Source organism: Strix uralensis, chromosome 3, assembly GCF_047716275.1.
Source record: "Strix uralensis isolate ZFMK-TIS-50842 chromosome 3, bStrUra1, whole genome shotgun sequence".
Taxonomy (NCBI): Eukaryota; Metazoa; Chordata; class Aves; order Strigiformes; family Strigidae; genus Strix; species Strix uralensis.
This window is the reverse complement of record NC_133974.1, coordinates 1829791-1846958: the sequence shown is the minus strand read 5'-3', so window position 1 is coordinate 1846958 and position 17168 is coordinate 1829791. Positions and strand designations below refer to the sequence as shown.

Genomic DNA, 17168 nt, shown 5'->3' with positions numbered 1-17168 from the left:
CCTGGCTCACTCCTCTCTGTCATTAACGGGAGAGAAAAATGCTCCCACGTGCAAGACAAGCGGCTGTGGGGTTTTTATTTTGCTTCACTCTTATTCCACCTCCTTCACCTGCTTAAGGTATAAATACTTTGTCATTTCTTAGAGAAGGATGTGCTATTGCATTTAACTGAAAAGAATCTTTAGGAAAAAGATGCCATCCTTTAAATACCAGAATCTCTAGTGCACCTTCTTAATGATCCTGCAAATCTCCAAGCCCTAAAGTTCTTTTCTGGCTTCTAATAAGTGAAAACATCTGCTGGGTACAAGGAGAAAAGTCAGAAAGCGTAGCCGAGTTCTGGTGACTTTATTCCACTTCTCGGCAAAGCTTTTGCCTTTTCATGAAGCGGTGTCACATCCCTAATGTGCCGTGGGGAGCATTAGTCACAGGGAAGGGGACCAAGTGCTTCCTATTGTAGCTCCGATTTCAGCCGCTGATGGCTTTGTCAGGCTTTTTAAGGTGATTAATTCCAACACATCTGCCTCGGCCATATGGGGAACGAGCCCGTGGCGATGGAAAAGTTCATGGGATCGGGGTTTTTTTTAACGTCTCGCAACCAAAAGAGTCAGAGTCGGGGATCCTGGGCTCTGGCACGTGGGAGCATCCCGGTGAAGGCACAAGAAGTGGGTCCTGCGGAGGAGAGGGGTGGTTGGTGGCAGCCAGGTGACTGAGAGCCCGTTTTCCCAGTTTGGGGGATGCTCCGGCTGCTGGAGTTTTGCCATTCGGCACATGCAAGGGCTGATCTTTAATATCTCCAACCCGCTCTGCCCTACAGCGGCACAAACGGGCCAATTTACAGCATTTCAGGGTTTTTCCAGCTTGCCTTGCAAACCAAGGCCAGGCGCCCCGAGCCGGGGAGGGGGAGCACCCGTGGCTCTTACACCAGGGGGGCTCTGAGCTGTTTGCCAGAACTGGAGGGTAATGGTGATAATTAGGGCACCCCCCTCCTTCCCCACAGCCTCCCCTCAACGCCCAGATGCTGGCCCAGCGTCAGCGTGAGCTCTACAGCCAGCAGCACCGGCAGCGGCAGCTCATGCAGCAGCGAGCCATCCTGATGAGACAGCAGAGCTTCGGGAACAACCTCCCTCCCTCCGCCGGGCTCCCGGTACAGATCGGAGCTGCTCGTTTGCCCCAAGCACCCCCCCAGCAGTTCCCTTACCCCCCAAACTACGGTACGACCCCGGGAAACCCTCCCACCTCCACCAGCCCCTTCTCACCGTTGGCATCCAACCCCGAGGCCGCGCTGGCTAACCGCAGCAGCATGGTGAACAGGGGGATGATGGGCGGCGTCGGAGGGCAGTTCGGCGCCGGGATGACCCCGCAGATGCAGCAGAACATCTTTCAGTATTCAGGATCAGGTACGTCAAGCAGCTGGTTGGATCGGAAAGCCATCCGGCGGCGGGGAGGGAGAGGTTGGGGGCAGAGCTGAGATCACCCCCAGCCTGCGTCCCAGTCTGGTCTCTGGTCTCCACCTCCCAAAGGACCTTTTCTGGTTGAATCTCAAAAAAAAAAAAAAAAAAAAGCTAAAAGTTTGGGCAACTTGAACTCTTTCCTTGAAAAGAATTTCCTTAACTCTTGAAAATCCAACAGCAAGGCAGTCCTCTAAATTGCATTTCCTTAAATACATATGCCCCGAAAAAGGCCAGAGCCTTGCTGAGATGGCCGAAACGAGCTGCAGGCTCATGTGGGCACCGAGCTCCCATGAGATGGGTGAGCCCACGCAGAGCTTGTGAAGGTCTTCACATTGAAGCATCAGTGCAGGGTCTCAGCAAGGTGGACATCAGAGATGAGTAGAGAAAACTGCAGTGTGGCTGCCATAGCCCTGCAGGAACCTGCTTTGGCATCTTCTCATCATCGCCCTGGTTATTTTCTAGCTGGGTGTGATGCTAAAGAGGAGCACCTGCTGAAGGAAACCACTTGGAGGGGGGGGGTTTCCCCGCTCCTCCATCCTTTCAATATTTGCATTGAGCGATGCAGCTGCTCGAAATGAAAACCAGAGACCCCGAGACCGAAATTCACGGCTGATGCTTCTGGTTCAATGCCAGCGGTTGCAAGGGAGGAGGAGGGAATCTGGGCTGCTGGTGGGGGTCTGGGCACCACTGATGCCGTCTGTCCTTCCCCAGGCATGGGTCAGCAAAGCGAACCCGCCTTTGCTCCGTCGCTCAGCCCCAGCAGCCCCTTGATGTCACCCCAGCTCCCGCCTTCACAAAGCCCTATGCTGCAGCCAGCACCGCCGACACCAGGCTACCAGTCACCTGACATGAAGACCTGGCAGCAAGGAGCCATGGGGAACAGCAAGTAAGATCATGGCGGGGACAACCTGGGGCAGGCGGGTGACACGGAGAGAAGGCAGCAAGGTGACGCCGAGGTGACGGTCCCCTGGTAGGGTGTTGGCAGGGGTAGGTGGCACCTGGCTGAGGACACGTGCTGAGCTCAGGCTGTGTCCTCCAAGTGTGACGTCCTCCAGAAGTCACCATCAACCCACGTCCTCGTCTTCGCCTCGGCAGCTCACAGCGTTTAAATGAATGAGCATGTGTGCTGAGGATGACATGAAGCAGGTCTTTGGCTTGTAATTACACGAGTGGCTTAATTATGTCTGGAGAAAGTAGGATTAGGAAAAATGATGATAAATTAAGCCCAGCAGTCCCAGGTCATTGTGTGACCCTCTTAAGATGTGTCTGGCTCTGACTTAGCGAAGCAAGTAGCAAGTCACCAGACTTGTTGCTTTTTTTGCATGAGTCAGGTTTGAGCTTCAAATCTCCAGAAACAAAAAAAAAAAAACAAAAAACCTAAAATCTCACCTGGGGGATGCCTTGCTTTGCGTCTTGGGTCTGTCCAGATAGCTCAGCTGACCTGTCCTGGTCAAGCAGCACGGAGCAGGAGGTTCCTGGGCTGGGTGGGATGAGATGGGAGTGCTGCTGGAGCTGGGATGCTTCACCCTGCCTTGTGCCGGAGAACTGTCCTCCTGCCTGCAGCAGGAGTGGGGAAAGGCAGGTGTTGAGGAGGGCACTGGAAGGAGCATGAACTCGGTGTCACATAGACCAGGGCTTTGCATCTTAAGCCAGCCCGAAGTCCTGTAACCATCCCTTTCTTGGCACTGGTGGCCCTCCTGCTCTACCCACCACACCCAGCAGCCTCTTGCTAGAGCAGGAGTGGAGGGCGAAGTCTCTGCAGCAGCCACCTCCCTTCCTCCCAGCCTTCACCTTGGTTAAGCCTTGCTTAAGCCCTAACGCCTCCCTGTCCCTCCTGCTGTCCCCAGGGCTGCCACCTGCTGCGGGTGGTTTTGGTGTTCACCAGAGGCCGGCTGGCTGCCGTGGCGGCTCGGGCCACCCCAGGGACTCACACGCACCTCGAGGTGCCTTCGACCACCACGTACGCCCGGGTAAAGCTTTTTTTTCTCTCTCTCTCTCAGCGTATTCAGCCAAGCAGGGCAGAGCCAGCCGGCACCTGCTCAGCAGGGCATGTACAACAACATGAGCATCACCGTCTCCATGGCGGGAGGAAACACCAACGTCCAGAACATGAACCCCATGGCCGGACAGATGCAGATGAACTCGCTGCAGATGCCCGGGATGAACTCCATGTGCTCGGAGCAGGTCAGTCCCACACCATCCCAACTCCCAGAACGGTCACCCAGCTCCCAGGGGTTCAGGACTTGTTTTTCTGGCCCCGCTGTCCAAAGGGGGAAGCAGGAAAAGTCTGGCTGCCTCTGCTGGCATTGCCACTGTGCTGGAACCCAAGGCCAACAGCACCCTGGGATGTCTTGTGTGTCCTTGGGGGGTGCAGGGACGTGCTGAGCATCTCCAGCACCTGCAGCCCTTGTGGTGGGCTGGTGGAGGGTCTGTTTGTAGCCAGGAAGCTGTGAAAACTGGGGATGGGGAATGGGAACAGTTGGATATGGGACCTTTCTGCAATGCCAGCCCTTTGGCAAGATCCTCCCTGAGCCAGAGAGAGAGAGACCCCTCCACCACCATTTTTAGCTGCTGGGGTTTGTCTCGGTGCCATTAAGCTTCTGGCCCGTTGGTTTTGTGTTGGGATGTTGTGGGTTGGGGCTCCTCCCTGGGGGGAGGAGCCACAGGGCTGGGCAAGGGAGGAGGCTGCTCCCTCCCAGGAGCTGGCCACGGTGCACGGGCCCTCTCACCGAGCAGTTGGGTGCTGTTTCCTGCTCCCTGGGGGTGAGATGCCTCCAGAGCCAGCAGCAGCCCCAGGAAAAGGTGCTGAAGGTGGGGAGAAAGGTGAAACAGGTCCCAGCTGCCCACTGGGATCCCCCCACCGATGCCCTAAAACTCTGTAGCTCACTGTGCAGGGAGGATTCTGCCAGCACAGTCCCCCCCAGCATTGCCCCATCCATGAGCGCCCCCTCCCCAAATCCCCCCCAAAACTCAGCTCGAGAGGGCTCCTCCAGCATCCAGGAGCCTCAGCTGAGCCTGGATCTTGCTTTTGACAGGTAAATGACCCGGCGCTGAGACCCGCGGGCCTTTACTGCAATCAGCTTTCCTCCACTGACCTTTTGAAAACAGAAGCAGATGGGGCGCAGGTCAGTAAGAAACTGCTAAGCACATCTCAGGTACCCCGAGGAGTTTGACGGGTTCCCCCCCCACCCCAATAAAGGCTGAACGTCCCCGACCGTACCGGCTCGGCACGCTTGGTTTCCACCGGGGCCGGCCCTGGTTGGCAGGGTTGGGTTGAAGCCACCACGGTCCCGCCAGCGTTGGGTGACAGCCAGCCCTCGGGGACACCGGCACCGCTCGCAAACCCTCTTCGCATCAAAGCTCGCGCCGCCGCTGCCGCTGTGAGCGTTTTCGGCCTCCTCGCTGGCGTGGAAGAGCGGTGACTGCGCAGCTGAGCTGGAAAAATAAAGGAGTGTTGGTGTTAAAACGCCCCTCGCCCCGGCTCCGGGCTGACAGCGAGCAGGGAGGGTTTCTTTCCTAGGCTTGGCCAGCAGCGGAGCGGCCCATGGCAGCCAGGCCGCCACGTTAAAGCACGGCCGAGCGAGGAAATTTGGATGCGGGAGGCGGTGGGGGCGGCGTCTGTCCCTGCAGGCAGCGCTGCCGGATGCTGCCCATCCCTCTGAGCACCACCAAAACGCGTCCAGCCGCCCGCCGATGCCTCCCAGGGACCATCCGCTTCATCCCCCACCTCAACCAACAACCCGCCGGCGTCCCGGCGTCGCCTCCCCCTTCCCCGTAGCGCAGCCTTGGTTTCGCAGAGCCCGTAGGGACGCGCCGAGACGCACCAAAACTCTTTAAATTTTGATCAAACAGCCGCGCTGGACCTCGCTCGCCACCCCACAACCATCACGCCGCCGCTCCCCTTCACCCTGGGGCTGCCTGGCTGGCTTTTTTTTTTTTCCCCCCCACCCCGCCACCAAAAATCTATTTTTTTTCCCCCTTTTTTTTTTTTTTTTTTTTTTTTTTTTTGGATGAGCAACGTTATGAACCTCGCAGAGCCGAATGAGTTGCAGCGGTTTTCTTTTTATAGGACAAGAAGACAGAAGAGTTCTTCTCTGGGGTGGCTCCAGACTAGAGGAAGTCTCTAGTGAGTTTCCACTTCACGTAGTACCCAGCTCCGCCGCCGCCGGCCCCTGCCCCGGCCCCGCTAAATCCCCTTTTCTCTTTTGTGTCCCAGCAGGTACAACAGGTTCAGGTCTTTGCCGACGTACAGTGTACAGTGAATCTGGTAGGAGATCCCTACCTCAACCCGCCGGCTCCTTTGGGCACCCCGAAAAACGCCGCCGGGCCACCGCCGCCGCCGGGCCAGCAGAAGAGCCTTCTTCAGCAGCTACTGACTGAATAATCGCTTTGCGAGGAATGTGAAATTTAAATAAGAAGACGTACAGAGATATATAAATATATATATTATATATTTTTCTGAGATTTTTGATATCTCAACCCGCAGCCATTCTTCAGCTCGTAGTGTTTGGAGCAAAAAGGGGGGGGGTTGTTTTATTGGGGGGGGGGTTCCCTTTGTTTTTTCCTTTTTTGCCCTTTTGTTCCCCCCATTTTTCCCTTCTATTACCCTTTTTTCCTTTTCCCCTTTTATTTTCCCCTTTCTCCTTCTTTTCCCCCTTCTTTCTCCTTTTTCTCCCCTTCTTTTCCCCCTTCTTTCTCCCCTTTCTCCTTCTTTTCCCCTTTTCCTCCCTCTTCTTCCTCCCTTCTTTTCCCCCTTTTTCCTCCCCTTTCTTTTCCCCCTTTTTTTCTCCCCCCTTTTCTCCCCCTTCTTTTCCCCCTTTTTTTCTCCCCCATCTTTTTCCCCCCACTTTTTTTATCCCCTTTGGGGTTTTTTTCCCCTTCCCCCCCCTCGTTTTCCCTTTTTTTTAAAAAAAAAAAAAAGTTGGATGTCGGTGAAGCGACGAGGCGGGACAGTCGGTTTCTCGAGCCAAAATTACAGATGATTCTTATTTTTGTAATCATTTTGCTGGCTTCTTAATCTGGAGGAAGGTTTCTCGGGGAGGCGGGGAGGGGGAGAAGGCAGCTGGAGGGCTGCGGCGGCGGCAGGAGGAAGAGGAGGAGGAGGAAGAGCAATCTCAGTTTCAGCTGGATCTGTCACTGATCACGTCTCGGCGCGGGGCACGGAAGGGGATCGGCGCTGGACTTCTGCGGGAAAAGCCGGTTTTTTATTCACGCTTAAACAAAACCCCTTCTCTCCCCTCCGCCCCAGCCCGCTTGTGCGTACAATCAGCTTTTTCTAGCAATCGTGAGTTTGTCGGTTTTAAAGAAAAAAAAAAAAACAAAAAACAAAACAACAGAGTATTTTGACCCACCATTTTTTCCATGTTTTATGCTGGTTTCAGGCCTCCGAGCGAAACGGGGAGGGGGGCTACAATGTGTATATTACAACAGGAGGAGAAAAAAAAAAAAAAAGACAAAAAAAAGACAAAAAAAGAACAGTTTGGGGAAAAAACTGCAATAATTTTTAGGGGGAAGGATGGGGGGAGGGGTCTGTCAATTATTGTAGATAAAATTTTCTGATTAAATATTAAATAAAATTAAGCAGGCGGTTCTTTCTGCTTTGATTGTGTTTAACAGCTGAGGTAGCTTAAACTATTTAAAATAATAATAATAAAATAATAATAATAATTGAATTCTCTGTTGGGAGATAGCTTATTTTTTTTCCCCTCAAGCCTGTCACTGTAAATAGCTCTGAGCTCTGTATAAATTTGTTTTCTTCTCTTTTAGTTGGGGGTCGCTTTTAATATTCACTGCTGACTTTTATGGGGGGAGGGCAGCTACGGGGGGAATTTTTTTTTTCTTCCCTCTAAAACTCGCGCTGGTGTGTGGAAAAAAAAAAAAATGTGTAGCTTTGTTGATTGACATTTGCAAGAGTTAAAGATGACAAAAAAAAAAAAGACGTTAAAAAAAAAAAAAAAAAAAAAAGAACCGGACTTGCCAGCTACCGTTTTGTTGTTTCTGTGCAGAGGGGGAGGCCGGAGCGGTGCTGGGGCTGGAGGTGGGAAGCCAGGGGTCACCCCGTCCTCACACCGGGAACCCCTGTGTTGCTGGAAATTAGCCGGTGTGTGGAGTTTGGTGGCAAAACTGGCGTCTTAAATCCCAAAGCGCTGAGGAGAAAATATATATAAGTGGGGGGGGGGGGGGTTGTTAGTCACCAAATTTACCACCGGAGCTGCCCCCAGCAGGGGCCACGCGGGGGTTTGTGGGCTCCCCAGTGCCGCGGTTGGGGTAACGCTGTGGTGGGGAGGCCGCTTGGGTTGGCCCTGGCGCACAGCAGTGAGAAACGGCGCGTGGCTCCTGCCTCCAGCCCCGAATTCAAGGCCGAGAAGAGCTGCTTCAGCTCTGGAAAAGGGGAAATTGGGGTGGGGAGGGGGAAAAGGGGTGACAGTGACATTAACAGCACGCCCAGGGCGGGGAGAGGTAGGGCAGATACACTTCTAGCTGACAAAGCACTTTTTTTTTTTTTTTTTTTTAAACTAAGTGGTTCGTTTCAAACATTTTTACTGCAAACGCAGCAGGACGAGGTCCACAGCGAGTGCCGGCTCACCGGCCGATGCTGCCGTCTGCTGTTTGTGCGGCTCCCAGCGGGGTTTTATCGCACGGTTCAACGCGAATAAAATCACAGACAAACCAGCCTCGCTGGTGCTGGAGGAAAAAGCGATCCGGCGTGGCTCTGGAGCGAGGGGTGGAGGTGCGAGAAGCGTCGGGAGCGCGGCCATGCCGGCAGCGGAACCGACACCAAAAATCCGCGGGGAGGACCTGGCCCCGGTTGCGGAGCTCAGGCACGCAGAAAACAACCATCGGGATGGACGGACAGACGGATGGGAAGCTCAAAGGGCTGCCCAAGGGAAAACTCACCCCTAAAAAGCAGCAGAGCCATTTTTCAAGTTTGCCTGTGCTGGCAGGGGGATGACCTGCAAGCCCACGCTGCACACAGGCAGCAGGTTAACACAAGACATAGTCACATTCTGCACAGAATAACGTTTAATCCTCCCCAAAGAGCCGTTTCGCACTGTAACTGCTATCACCACGTGAGGAGAAGACTACCTGCTGCTGAGCGTTAGCCCCGCGCTCCTGAGACACAGCAGCTTTCCTGCCGGCGCCTGTCTGGGGGTGAGCTCGGCTCTGGCCCAGAAGGAGAGCTGCCCATGTCACTTCAGCAGTTTAAATTTCTTCAGGTGCTGGTGCACTTGGTCCTTCGGGTAGGGCCTGAGCGCCAGGCAGGTGGCCATGTTCTCGGGCTGCTCAGTCCACACTTGGTGGTCGATGTTGTGCTGCTTCAGGGTCTCTGCCAGCGCCGTCAGGGCGGTTTCATCCGGAGCCTGGGGAAGAGACAAAGTCCGCTGTGAGGACTTGGGGTGCGAGGCGGTGCTGGGTACCTCCAGAAGCTGAGGGAAGATGGCTCATGCTGAAGGCAGTGGCCAGGACAGGGAGGCACAGCTTCCTGCACACAGCTATTAGGCTGAGCAATCCCCATAGTTTATATCTTACCCAAAAGGCATTTTGTTCTCGTAGGCCCTGGCTTTGCAAGCACTGGAGGTAAGAGCTGAGGGTTGTGAGCCAACACGGGCTGTGAACCCTCAAAAATGCAGGTTTTTCCCCGGGCAGCCTGCCTGGCTCTGCACGCTAAGGCAAACAGCTCTGCCCAACCCCACGTCCACGCCGGGTCTGCCCCGACTACCGCCCTGAACTCTCCCCTCACAAAGTGGCCGCCGCTACCGCGGCCCTGGGTGGCTGCGGGGGCTCATCGGGAGTAACGGCGCCTCCGGGAGCGGAGGCCTCGGTACCACAAGGGCCCGCGGCCTTCAGAGTTTAGGCCGCGGTTCAACTCCCCAGTTGAGGCGAGCGGGAGGGGCTCCCGGGAGCGTGAGGACAGGCCGAGCCCGGGAGAAGGCGAGTCAGGCCCGACCTCCCCCTCCCCACCAAGCCCGGCTTAGGACCCGCAGACCCACCGCCCCCTCAGAGCTCTACCGGGCCCGCCCCAAAATGGCCGCCGCCCGCCCCCCTGAGCGCGGCGCTCCCGGCGTGCCCCGCGGCTCCCGGCCTGCCCCGCGCACCTCCAGCACGACGGTGCGCATGGCGCCGCCCAACTCCAGGTAGGCGCGGGTGTCGGGGTGCTGGCGGTGCGCATGGGCGGCTGCCAGGGCGGCGTGGCAGCCCTGTGCCACGACCGCGCCCAGCGGCCACGACCGCGGCGGCCGGCCCAGGTCCCCCCGCAGCACCACATACTGCACCAGCGCTGCCGCCGCTGTCGCTCCCGGCGCCGCCATGCTGGTGTACGGCGCCTCACAGGCTGCCGGGAGACGCGCCCACGCACTGTGTTTGCTGGGAAGGTGGCGGCGGCGCCATTTTGTTGTACGGCAAAGGGAGGGAAATGGCGTCAGGGGAGGTGACGTCCTTCCGGTGGCGCTAGGGCGCGCAGTTCGAGCGCCGGTTGCTATGGTGAGTGCGGGGACCGTTGGGGAACCGGGCTGGGGCAGGCGGCCCCTTCAGTCCTCCTGGTGCGGAGGCCCCCGGCTGCACAGCTTCTTTCTTGTCCCCGTCCCCTCGGCGGGGTCCCCAGGGGTCTGGGCCCGGCCCACCCCGCCCGTGTGGGGAGTGCCCCGGCACCCCTGGGTGCCTCCTTGTCGCCCCCCCGGGGCTGTGGTGGCTCACTGGGCTCGTCCTGCTGGCGGAGGCCGCTGAATCCGGCCCGTTCCTGCGCTCCTAGGGGGGTTTCCTTGTGGGGCTGGTGTATAATGGTGGGTTATAACGTGTCTTTACAGCCACCGGGGATTGTCCCTGCGTGGGGCCAGCCTGGGTGCTAGACCTGCCCTCGGCGCTTCTCGGAGGCCCGTTGCAGGAGGAAGAAGAAGGTCCCCTGAGGAAGAAAAGCTCTTGCTTCCCCCATATCGCCACTTCCCAAGGGATGGAGCCTGGCCGAGGAGAGCTGACGCCTCCCTTCTCGCTTGCAGGAGAGTGGCAAGGGAAGATGGAGGAAGGGAAAGCATATTCACCACACGGTGAGCAGTCTGGGGTGCGGGGCGTGCTTTCTATCCCAAGTGCAAAGCGTGTCCTGTAGGACTGAACCCTGAAACGCTTGGGGCCAGAAGTGACCCTTTGGCTCACTGAGTTGTGCCTTGAGTCACTTATGGCCACTTTAGGGTATGGGGGCTTCAGAGAAGTCGCTTTTCTACTCTGTGTACTGGCTTAAAAGTAAAACTTGCAGGTGACTTGGGATGGGGACTTGTGCTTTTGCTACCTTACTCTGCGTTTCAGGAGCTTAGCTAGCTGGTGTGAGGCACTCAGCCTCGCTGTTTAAAATTCCCTTTTTGCCAGATGTTTGCCTGCCCTCTGCCTCTTTGAAAAGCTGTTGCAAGTGGTTTCTTTCTGTATCTGCACTGAACCTACTTTGTTTTGGGTACTGCGGTGCAGACTGCTAATAATCACAGCCTGGATTTTTGAGCATGTCATGCTTTTCCTCGCAGGGGTGTTTGCTCACCTGGAAATGCTGGAGGCGCGGGCTCATGAGGCAGACATGAAGGAAGAGGAAGCGAAGCAGCAAGAGGAGAAGCTGGCCAGGCTGAAAGCAAGAGTACAGGAGCTGACACTCCAGAGGGATGAGCTGCAGGTTAAAGTGGATCTACAGCAAAAGAGGGTGAGAGAGAATTTGCTGCAGGGATCTGGCAGAGGGCTCTGGTGTGCTCCTGCTCTCAGAGAGTGGATTTACTGAGATTATTCATATAGAGTCAACTATTATTTTTTTATTTTCCCTTTTTAAGTGGTATACAGTTCTAGGGTCCCTAGTTTTCAGTACATATACTGAAGGAGATCATGTGGCCATTTCTGAACTCTTTTCTTGAGTTTTTCTTCTCTCTTCTGCTTCATTTCTTCCCTCTACTGCTTGAAATGCCATCTCCCTTTTCTCAGAGCTGGGTTATTATTTCTCTGTATCCCGACTGTTTCCCTTGCAGGTGACAGATTTGTGTCAGCGATTTCTGACCTCTCTTCTCTTCTGGCTTTTGTAGCAACTTGAGAAAGAAGGAGTCGCGTCGGATCCGGCACAGCCCAGTGCTCAGGCTGTTTTAGAGTGGAAGATAAAAAGGGTTAAGGCTATGCTGCAGGTCTTTTGCCTCACAGGTAATGTCTTGGGATTTGCGTGCGTTCTGCCAACAGCTGCGTTTTTGGGGTGCTAAATTTTGGAAAATGAGCCTGATGTGAAGTGTAACTTCCCTGTTAATGCTGCTGCTGCTGTGCTTGCTGCCTTTGGAATGTGAAAATGCTGGAAGAGCAGTAACCTTGTAATTCCCTGCCTTTCACAGGAGGCTTCTGGGATGTAGCAGGAACTATTACTTACTGAACTATGTCATTTAGACTGAGGTCTAGATTCTGGAAAACGTGTAACTACCTTAGGAATTAAATCTTTGGGAATGAAGCACTTAAATATCCAGTGGTGTGGGTCTTCCAAGCAAGCTTGTGAGGTCAGCACCCTCTTTTCACCTCCTGAAAAACATTTTTGGTTTCCAACAAGAGTCACCTTTGCTCTGCGTTCTGGAGAGCGTGAGGATGTGAATCCTGCTTGACACATGTGGGCTGAGCCCTGCCACGAGCGCTCCTGCTGCAATCCTTGGGGGGGTGAAGCCTTCCTCCACCTTCCTCCCTGTTCTCCCTGTCGCATTGGTGTTTGAAATTGGTAGCGTAATGCAGTTATTGGGAATTTATGCCACCGCTAATTAAAAAGTTGCTGTGTTTTCTGTCCGTAAACCCTTGCGAGTCTTTAATCCTCTGAGGGAGCTCCCTGAGCTTCCTTGTGAGAGGACACAGCCCCTCTTGCAGTCGGTGTTGCCCCAGCAAAGCTGCTCTGCGGTGATGAGTTAGCATAGCACCGAGTAACCCCCCTCTCTCTCTGGACCCAAGGGATCAGTGGGAAGCTGACCAAGCAGGGAGTGTGTTTCTGCATCAGCACGGCTTACGAGGGCACCTACTTGGATTCTTACTACCTGGACCTGCTCACCAAGCCAGAAGTGCGGATTCTCCGCCACTCCATCCCCATCTTCATCCCCCTGGAGCAGCTGGCCAAGAAATACTTGCAGACGGACATCAGGCGCTTCTTGTCCGTCCTGTCCAACCACCTGAACGCTTACGCTGCGAGGAAGTACCAGGCAGACCAGTTACAGGTACCAGTGGCCACAGCAATGCTGTTCACCTGTCCTTTTCCCTTTGATGTACCAAGAGTTACGAGCATCTAAAGCATGCGGGGGAATCTCGGCAGTTTTCTTTATGTGTTTTTTCTTTACGTTCTGGTTTTTAGAACTTCACAAATTATCACATGACTATAAACTTGGTCGTCTGTTTCATCGATTGTCACGTACTTGGATGTTGTCTGGTCGCTTATTTAAAATTTACCACCAAACTACGGAGGTCCTTAAGCTGAAATAGCTGAGATGTTGTAAAAAGCTGCTGGAGGATGTGGCTTAAGGGCTTAAGGCATGAGCGCTGGTTTATTTATTCACCACAGGCGGGTTGCTCAATGTACGTGCCAGGCTAGTAGGGAGGGTGGGGGCACTGCACTTAGCGAGCTCCCTTCCTAGCTTCATGTTTCAGCACTTGTCTTTGTCCCTCCAGGAACACTTTTCAGACCAGATAGAAGGAACCTTGCAGACAAACTCCTTGTGTAACTTGCTGGTCTTTAATTACAACGTGCCAAATAAAAGCAAGACCTTTCCCTTCAACGTGAGGCTGCTTTACGGAGATCTCTGTTCCAGCATCCCCACTAAAGTCACCGTTTCCTGCACGTGTAAGTGATCGGTGCAGGGGGTCTGTTGGGGGGTGTGGGGTGAGCAGATCATACTGTGGTTCTGGACAGGTTTTGTTTCTAGTTGAGTTTGGGGACAAAAGGGAACAAACTGTCATATTTCTGAGGGAGAAAATATGATAGAAGGGGTTGTGTGCAGTCGGTGCTGGGTGAAGCAGTTGTAACTCATCCCTAGCACAAGAGCACGGATCTCTTGCAATCCTGGCAGTGGCTGGAGGGAGGGAAATACGACGGGGCTGAGAAAGGGAAGGTGTGAGCACCAGCTTGGATTGCTTCAGGCGGACGGGCTGCTCGTTCCCAGTTTGCGATTACTTGGAGTGCAGACCCCAGTACGGTCCCAGCAAGATCAGGATACTGGTTTGGTAGGTGTCACGGGTAAATCCCAGCCTGTGCTAGTGCACTCTGGGCATGTGGGAGAGCCTGGTGAGGAACTGCAGCCAGAAACTTGGATGCTGTCAGTCTCGGTCGCGGGGATAGTTTGTTCCACTCAACTTGCGGCCTTGGACTCGTTTCTGATCCTTGAAGACCTGGCGCTCAGCTCCGTGACCTTTCTGTAGGGTGGGGGCTAGTTGTAGGCAAATAAAACAGAATCTTTTCAGCATCAGGAACTGCTTGCTCTCAGTGCAATTAGATAAATGACTAATTGAGGCCTGGTGTTGGGGTGTCTTGCATTGTGGGGGTGTTGATTGCCAGCTGGCTGAACAGTAGCCAGCAGTGTGCCCAGGTGGCCAAGAAGGCCAATGGCATCCTGGCTTGTATCAGCAATAGCGTGGCCAGCAGGGACAGGGAAAGGATCTGACCCCTGTGCTCGGCACTGGTGAGGCCACCCCTCGATGAGTGGGTTCAGTTTTGGGCCCCTCACTCCAAAAAGGCCATTGAATGACTCGAGCGTGTCCCGAGAAGGGCAACAGAGCTGGTGCAGGGTCTGGAGCACAGGTCTGATGGGGAGCGGCTGAGGGAACTGGGGGGGTTTAGTCTGGAGAAGAGGAGGCTGAGGGGAGACCTCATGGCCCTCTACAACTCCCTGAAAGGAGGGTGCAGAGAGGGGGGATGAGTCTCTTGAGCCAAGGAACCAGTGCCAGGACAAGAGGGAATGGCCTCAAGCTGCGCCAGGGCAGGGTCAGACTGGCTCTTAGGAAGTATTTCTTTGCAGAAGGGGTTGTTGGGCGTTGGAATGGGCTGCCCAGGGCAGGGGGGGAGTCCCCATCCCTGGAGGGGTTGAAGAGTCGGGTTGACCCAGCGCTGAGGGATCTGGTGGAGTTGGGAACGGTCAGTGTGAGGTTCATGGTTGGACTGGAGGAGCTTCAAGGGCTTTTCCAACCGAGGTGATTCTGTGACACTGGGGGGACACTGGGGACATTGTGGAGTTGAGAACAGTCAGTGTGAGGTTAATGGTTGGACTAGATGATCTTCAAAGGCTTTTCCAGCTGAGATGATTCTGGGATTCTGATTCTGTGCAGCCAGGCCTTAACTGCCCCTGCTGCACTTCCAGGTGTGCTGGCATGTACTGCAGTGCAACAGCAGAGAGAAGAAAGGCAGGAGCGAGGTTTATGACCCCTTAGAAAGGATCAGGGATACTGTGAAATACTTGTAACAAAGATCTTAAATACTCCTAACAAAGATCTCTGCCTGAAAAATCTTTCCCTGACACCACCTGCTCCCCCTTCCTCTGTATCAGTAACACTCCCCCGTCCCGGTATGGCAAAGCCTGACCGCAACGCCGAGTATCTTGTGCAGCCCCAGCCCTGTGGCCCGGCTTAATCCTGGTTCCATGCTATTTTCTGCCTGGTTACTACAAATGCCAAACTGGGCTGAGGAATCCTTTGACTCCCTGTGTGTGTCCCGCTCACGACTGGCTGGGCTGTGGAGTGCAAGGACCGACGTGCAGCTAGATGGAGCTCTGAACTGGGCAAACTGGGATTAATAGCGCGGTCTCGGGCCTGCTTCAGCGAGCTCCTTGGCTTGCAGAGAGGCTGGAGGAGTCGTCGTGTATTATATCGGCAGCTCCCCTTCTCTTTCCTCACAGTAGCCATAGGTGAAGTTCTGCCTTTCCTCACAAATTTTTGTGTCCTCTGAGCTAAGAGAGCAACTCGGTGGCTGAGGCTCCCCCCCCGTTACCGTTACCGTCCTCGCAAGGCGCTTGCGCTCTCTGCAGCCATTCAGATCCCGGGGTGGGGAGCTGCAGGACAGTGGAGGGTGAGGGAGGAGCGAGAAGGGTTACGAGAAGAAAAACTGCATTTAAAAACTCTCGGGGGACGAGGGAAGAATGAGACGCAAAGAGTTTTACTCTGGCAATATGATTTTTTTTTTCCTTTCCTCGCTGATCCGGCCGCTTCTCCTGCCAGCGGAGGCTCCTGCATCTCTGGCAGAGATGGCAGCGGCTCACTCGGACCTCTTTTGCCACGTGGCCCTGCACAAAGCCTTCCGCTCCTTCAGCGACGCCGGAGAAAGCGCAGCCGGAGCCCCGTGAGGCACCCTGGCCCTCAGGGACGCGCCTGCCTGCAGGGAGTGAGCTCAAAATGCAAATATTTTCCCTGGACTGCAGCACTGCTGCTGGGAACCCCCCCGAGGAGCATCTTGGCCCAGTTTGGATCTCGAGAGCGATGTTTCCTTGAGGTTTTCGGGTGTCTGTTGTTGCAGGTAATCTTTCCTCAGTGCTTGTTTGAGTGTCGCAGAACTCCACGCTTGCAGGAAACATCTCAGCTGGAATCAGAAACTATATTAAAACTTTGTGACTTCGGTGCTTTGGGGGCAATGCCCTGTGGGTCAGCACCCTGCAGTTCTCCAGTGCACCTCAAAAAGTGGGAAGCAAGCGGAATAATCCGTTCCCTGCTTACCACAGCCAGGGAAAGACTTCATGTTAGAAGCTGGAAGGGGTTGAGGGACAAAGGTGAGGTTTAGTCAGCGCCAGCAGCAACCTGCCCTCTTGTGCGGGCTGTGCTAACCCCCCCAAAGCACAAACACCGAATTTTCCAGAAAGTTTCACGCCAGCAGTAGCTTTATGCATGTTATTTCCTTCTCTTCAGGCATGAGGCAGATTTGCTGTGTCCCCTTGTCTGGATCAGATCTTTAAAATCTTGCTGTTTGGTCACAGTAATTTTTAAACTTGTTAATAAAAGTTCTATGTTACCGAAATTGTGGTGTTTAGAAAAATCCTCTATTGATTTGAGCTGTACAACGTGGGTTTAAATAACAATACTTTCTCCTGTCTCATTTTTATGCCAGTCCCATGTGTAGGAAAGCACAAGGGAAAGCGCTTCAGAATTTTTTAGTTGTTTCTGTAATTATTAGAGCTCCTTGTCCAGAGTGAACAGGACAACTTAAGCGGGGTAGCTCCAGGCAGCGATTCCTGCCCCTAATACTGAGAGTTTCTTGGGGAGGAAGGTGCGTGGGGGTGAGCATTCACCTGGGCTTTTGAATATCTATTCCTGAAGCCAGCTGCGCAGCAGCAAAAGGCATTTTCAGTGTCCTGCATCACTTTTAATTGTGTGGTTGTGTTGTCTTCTGCGAAAAAATACTTGAAAAGTGGAAAAAGTGCTGCCTGTGCCTGAGGGCAGCTGGAGTTTGCAGAGGATGGACTTAAGTGGGAGTCCCTGCCCAAACCTTGTGCAGCTGAGGGGAGGCAGAGCCTTGACCTTCCCAGGGGGTGAAGGTCCAGGCCATGCTTTTGGGGGAAAGCTGTGGGAACTGGACGCTTAAACTACCCACGTGAAGTGCCGCAGCTTCTCCCTGAGGCAGCTGTGGCAAAGCCGGGCTTAACCCAGGTCTTGGGTGCAATCCCCTGTTTGTGTGGGACAGAGGGAGGCCAGTCCCCCCCCCGCCTCCAGGCTTACCTGGCACGGTACAAACACCCTCGCAGGATTGTGTTTGGTGCAGATGCAGGTTT

General features: G+C 54.5%; 3 protein-coding genes and 2 long non-coding RNA genes across 11 annotated transcripts in view; 2 read left to right on the top strand and 3 right to left on the bottom strand.

The window, feature by feature from the left end:
- The window catches only part of NCOA1 (nuclear receptor coactivator 1), a 190189-nt gene extending 182975 nt beyond the window's left edge, over positions 1-7214 (top strand). For 2 of the 5 annotated variants that reach the window (XM_074861273.1, XM_074861271.1), the window contains 5 exons: positions 996-1395; positions 2161-2335; positions 3450-3633; positions 4485-4574; positions 5666-7214. In XM_074861273.1, coding sequence (XP_074717374.1) covers positions 996-1395; positions 2161-2335; positions 3450-3633; positions 4485-4574; positions 5666-5833 — 1017 coding nt within the window. In that variant the 3' untranslated portion in view covers positions 5834-7214. Of the gene's footprint in view, positions 1-995; positions 1396-2160; positions 2336-3449; positions 3634-4484; positions 4575-5518; positions 5576-5665 lie in introns of all 5 variants that reach the window. The other 3 variants (XM_074861275.1, XM_074861274.1, XM_074861272.1) reach the window with 3 other exon arrangements.
- On the bottom strand, positions 50-1393 carry LOC141940427 (uncharacterized). The gene is made up of 2 exons (XR_012627985.1): positions 1255-1393; positions 50-667 (listed from the first exon to the last, which is right to left on the bottom strand). It is a non-coding gene; the product is annotated as an uncharacterized LOC141940427 (long non-coding RNA).
- On the bottom strand, positions 1402-5870 carry LOC141940426 (uncharacterized). 2 transcript variants are annotated; one of them, XR_012627983.1, is made up of 5 exons: positions 5732-5870; positions 4670-4884; positions 4425-4544; positions 2839-3006; positions 2336-2633 (listed from the first exon to the last, which is right to left on the bottom strand). It is a non-coding gene; the product is annotated as an uncharacterized LOC141940426 (long non-coding RNA). The 2 variants fall into 2 exon arrangements; XR_012627984.1 differs by lacking the exons at positions 4425-4544; positions 4670-4884; positions 5732-5870 and adding an exon at positions 1402-1536 and having other exon boundaries at positions 2358-2633; positions 2839-3262.
- Positions 6498-9864, bottom strand: PTRHD1 (peptidyl-tRNA hydrolase domain containing 1). 2 transcript variants are annotated; one of them, XR_012627982.1, is made up of 3 exons: positions 9546-9858; positions 8536-8810; positions 6498-6633 (listed from the first exon to the last, which is right to left on the bottom strand). XR_012627982.1 is itself a non-coding variant. In XM_074861277.1 (2 exons), the coding sequence occupies exons 1-2, from the start codon at positions 9756-9758 to the stop codon at positions 8640-8642; spliced, it is 384 nt and encodes a 127-aa protein (XP_074717378.1). In that variant the 5' UTR covers positions 9759-9864; the 3' UTR covers positions 8455-8639. The 2 variants fall into 2 exon arrangements, 1 of the variants encoding a protein (XP_074717378.1); XM_074861277.1 differs by lacking the exon at positions 6498-6633 and having other exon boundaries at positions 8455-8810; positions 9546-9864.
- On the top strand, positions 9846-16417 carry CENPO (centromere protein O). The gene is made up of 7 exons (XM_074861276.1): positions 9846-9930; positions 10254-10490; positions 10956-11125; positions 11496-11607; positions 12385-12644; positions 13093-13264; positions 15628-16417. Exons 2-7 carry the CDS (start codon positions 10397-10399, stop codon positions 15750-15752), a joined length of 933 nt encoding a protein of 310 aa, XP_074717377.1. The 5' UTR covers positions 9846-9930; positions 10254-10396; the 3' UTR covers positions 15753-16417.
- The last annotated feature ends 751 nt before the right edge of the window (positions 16418-17168 follow it).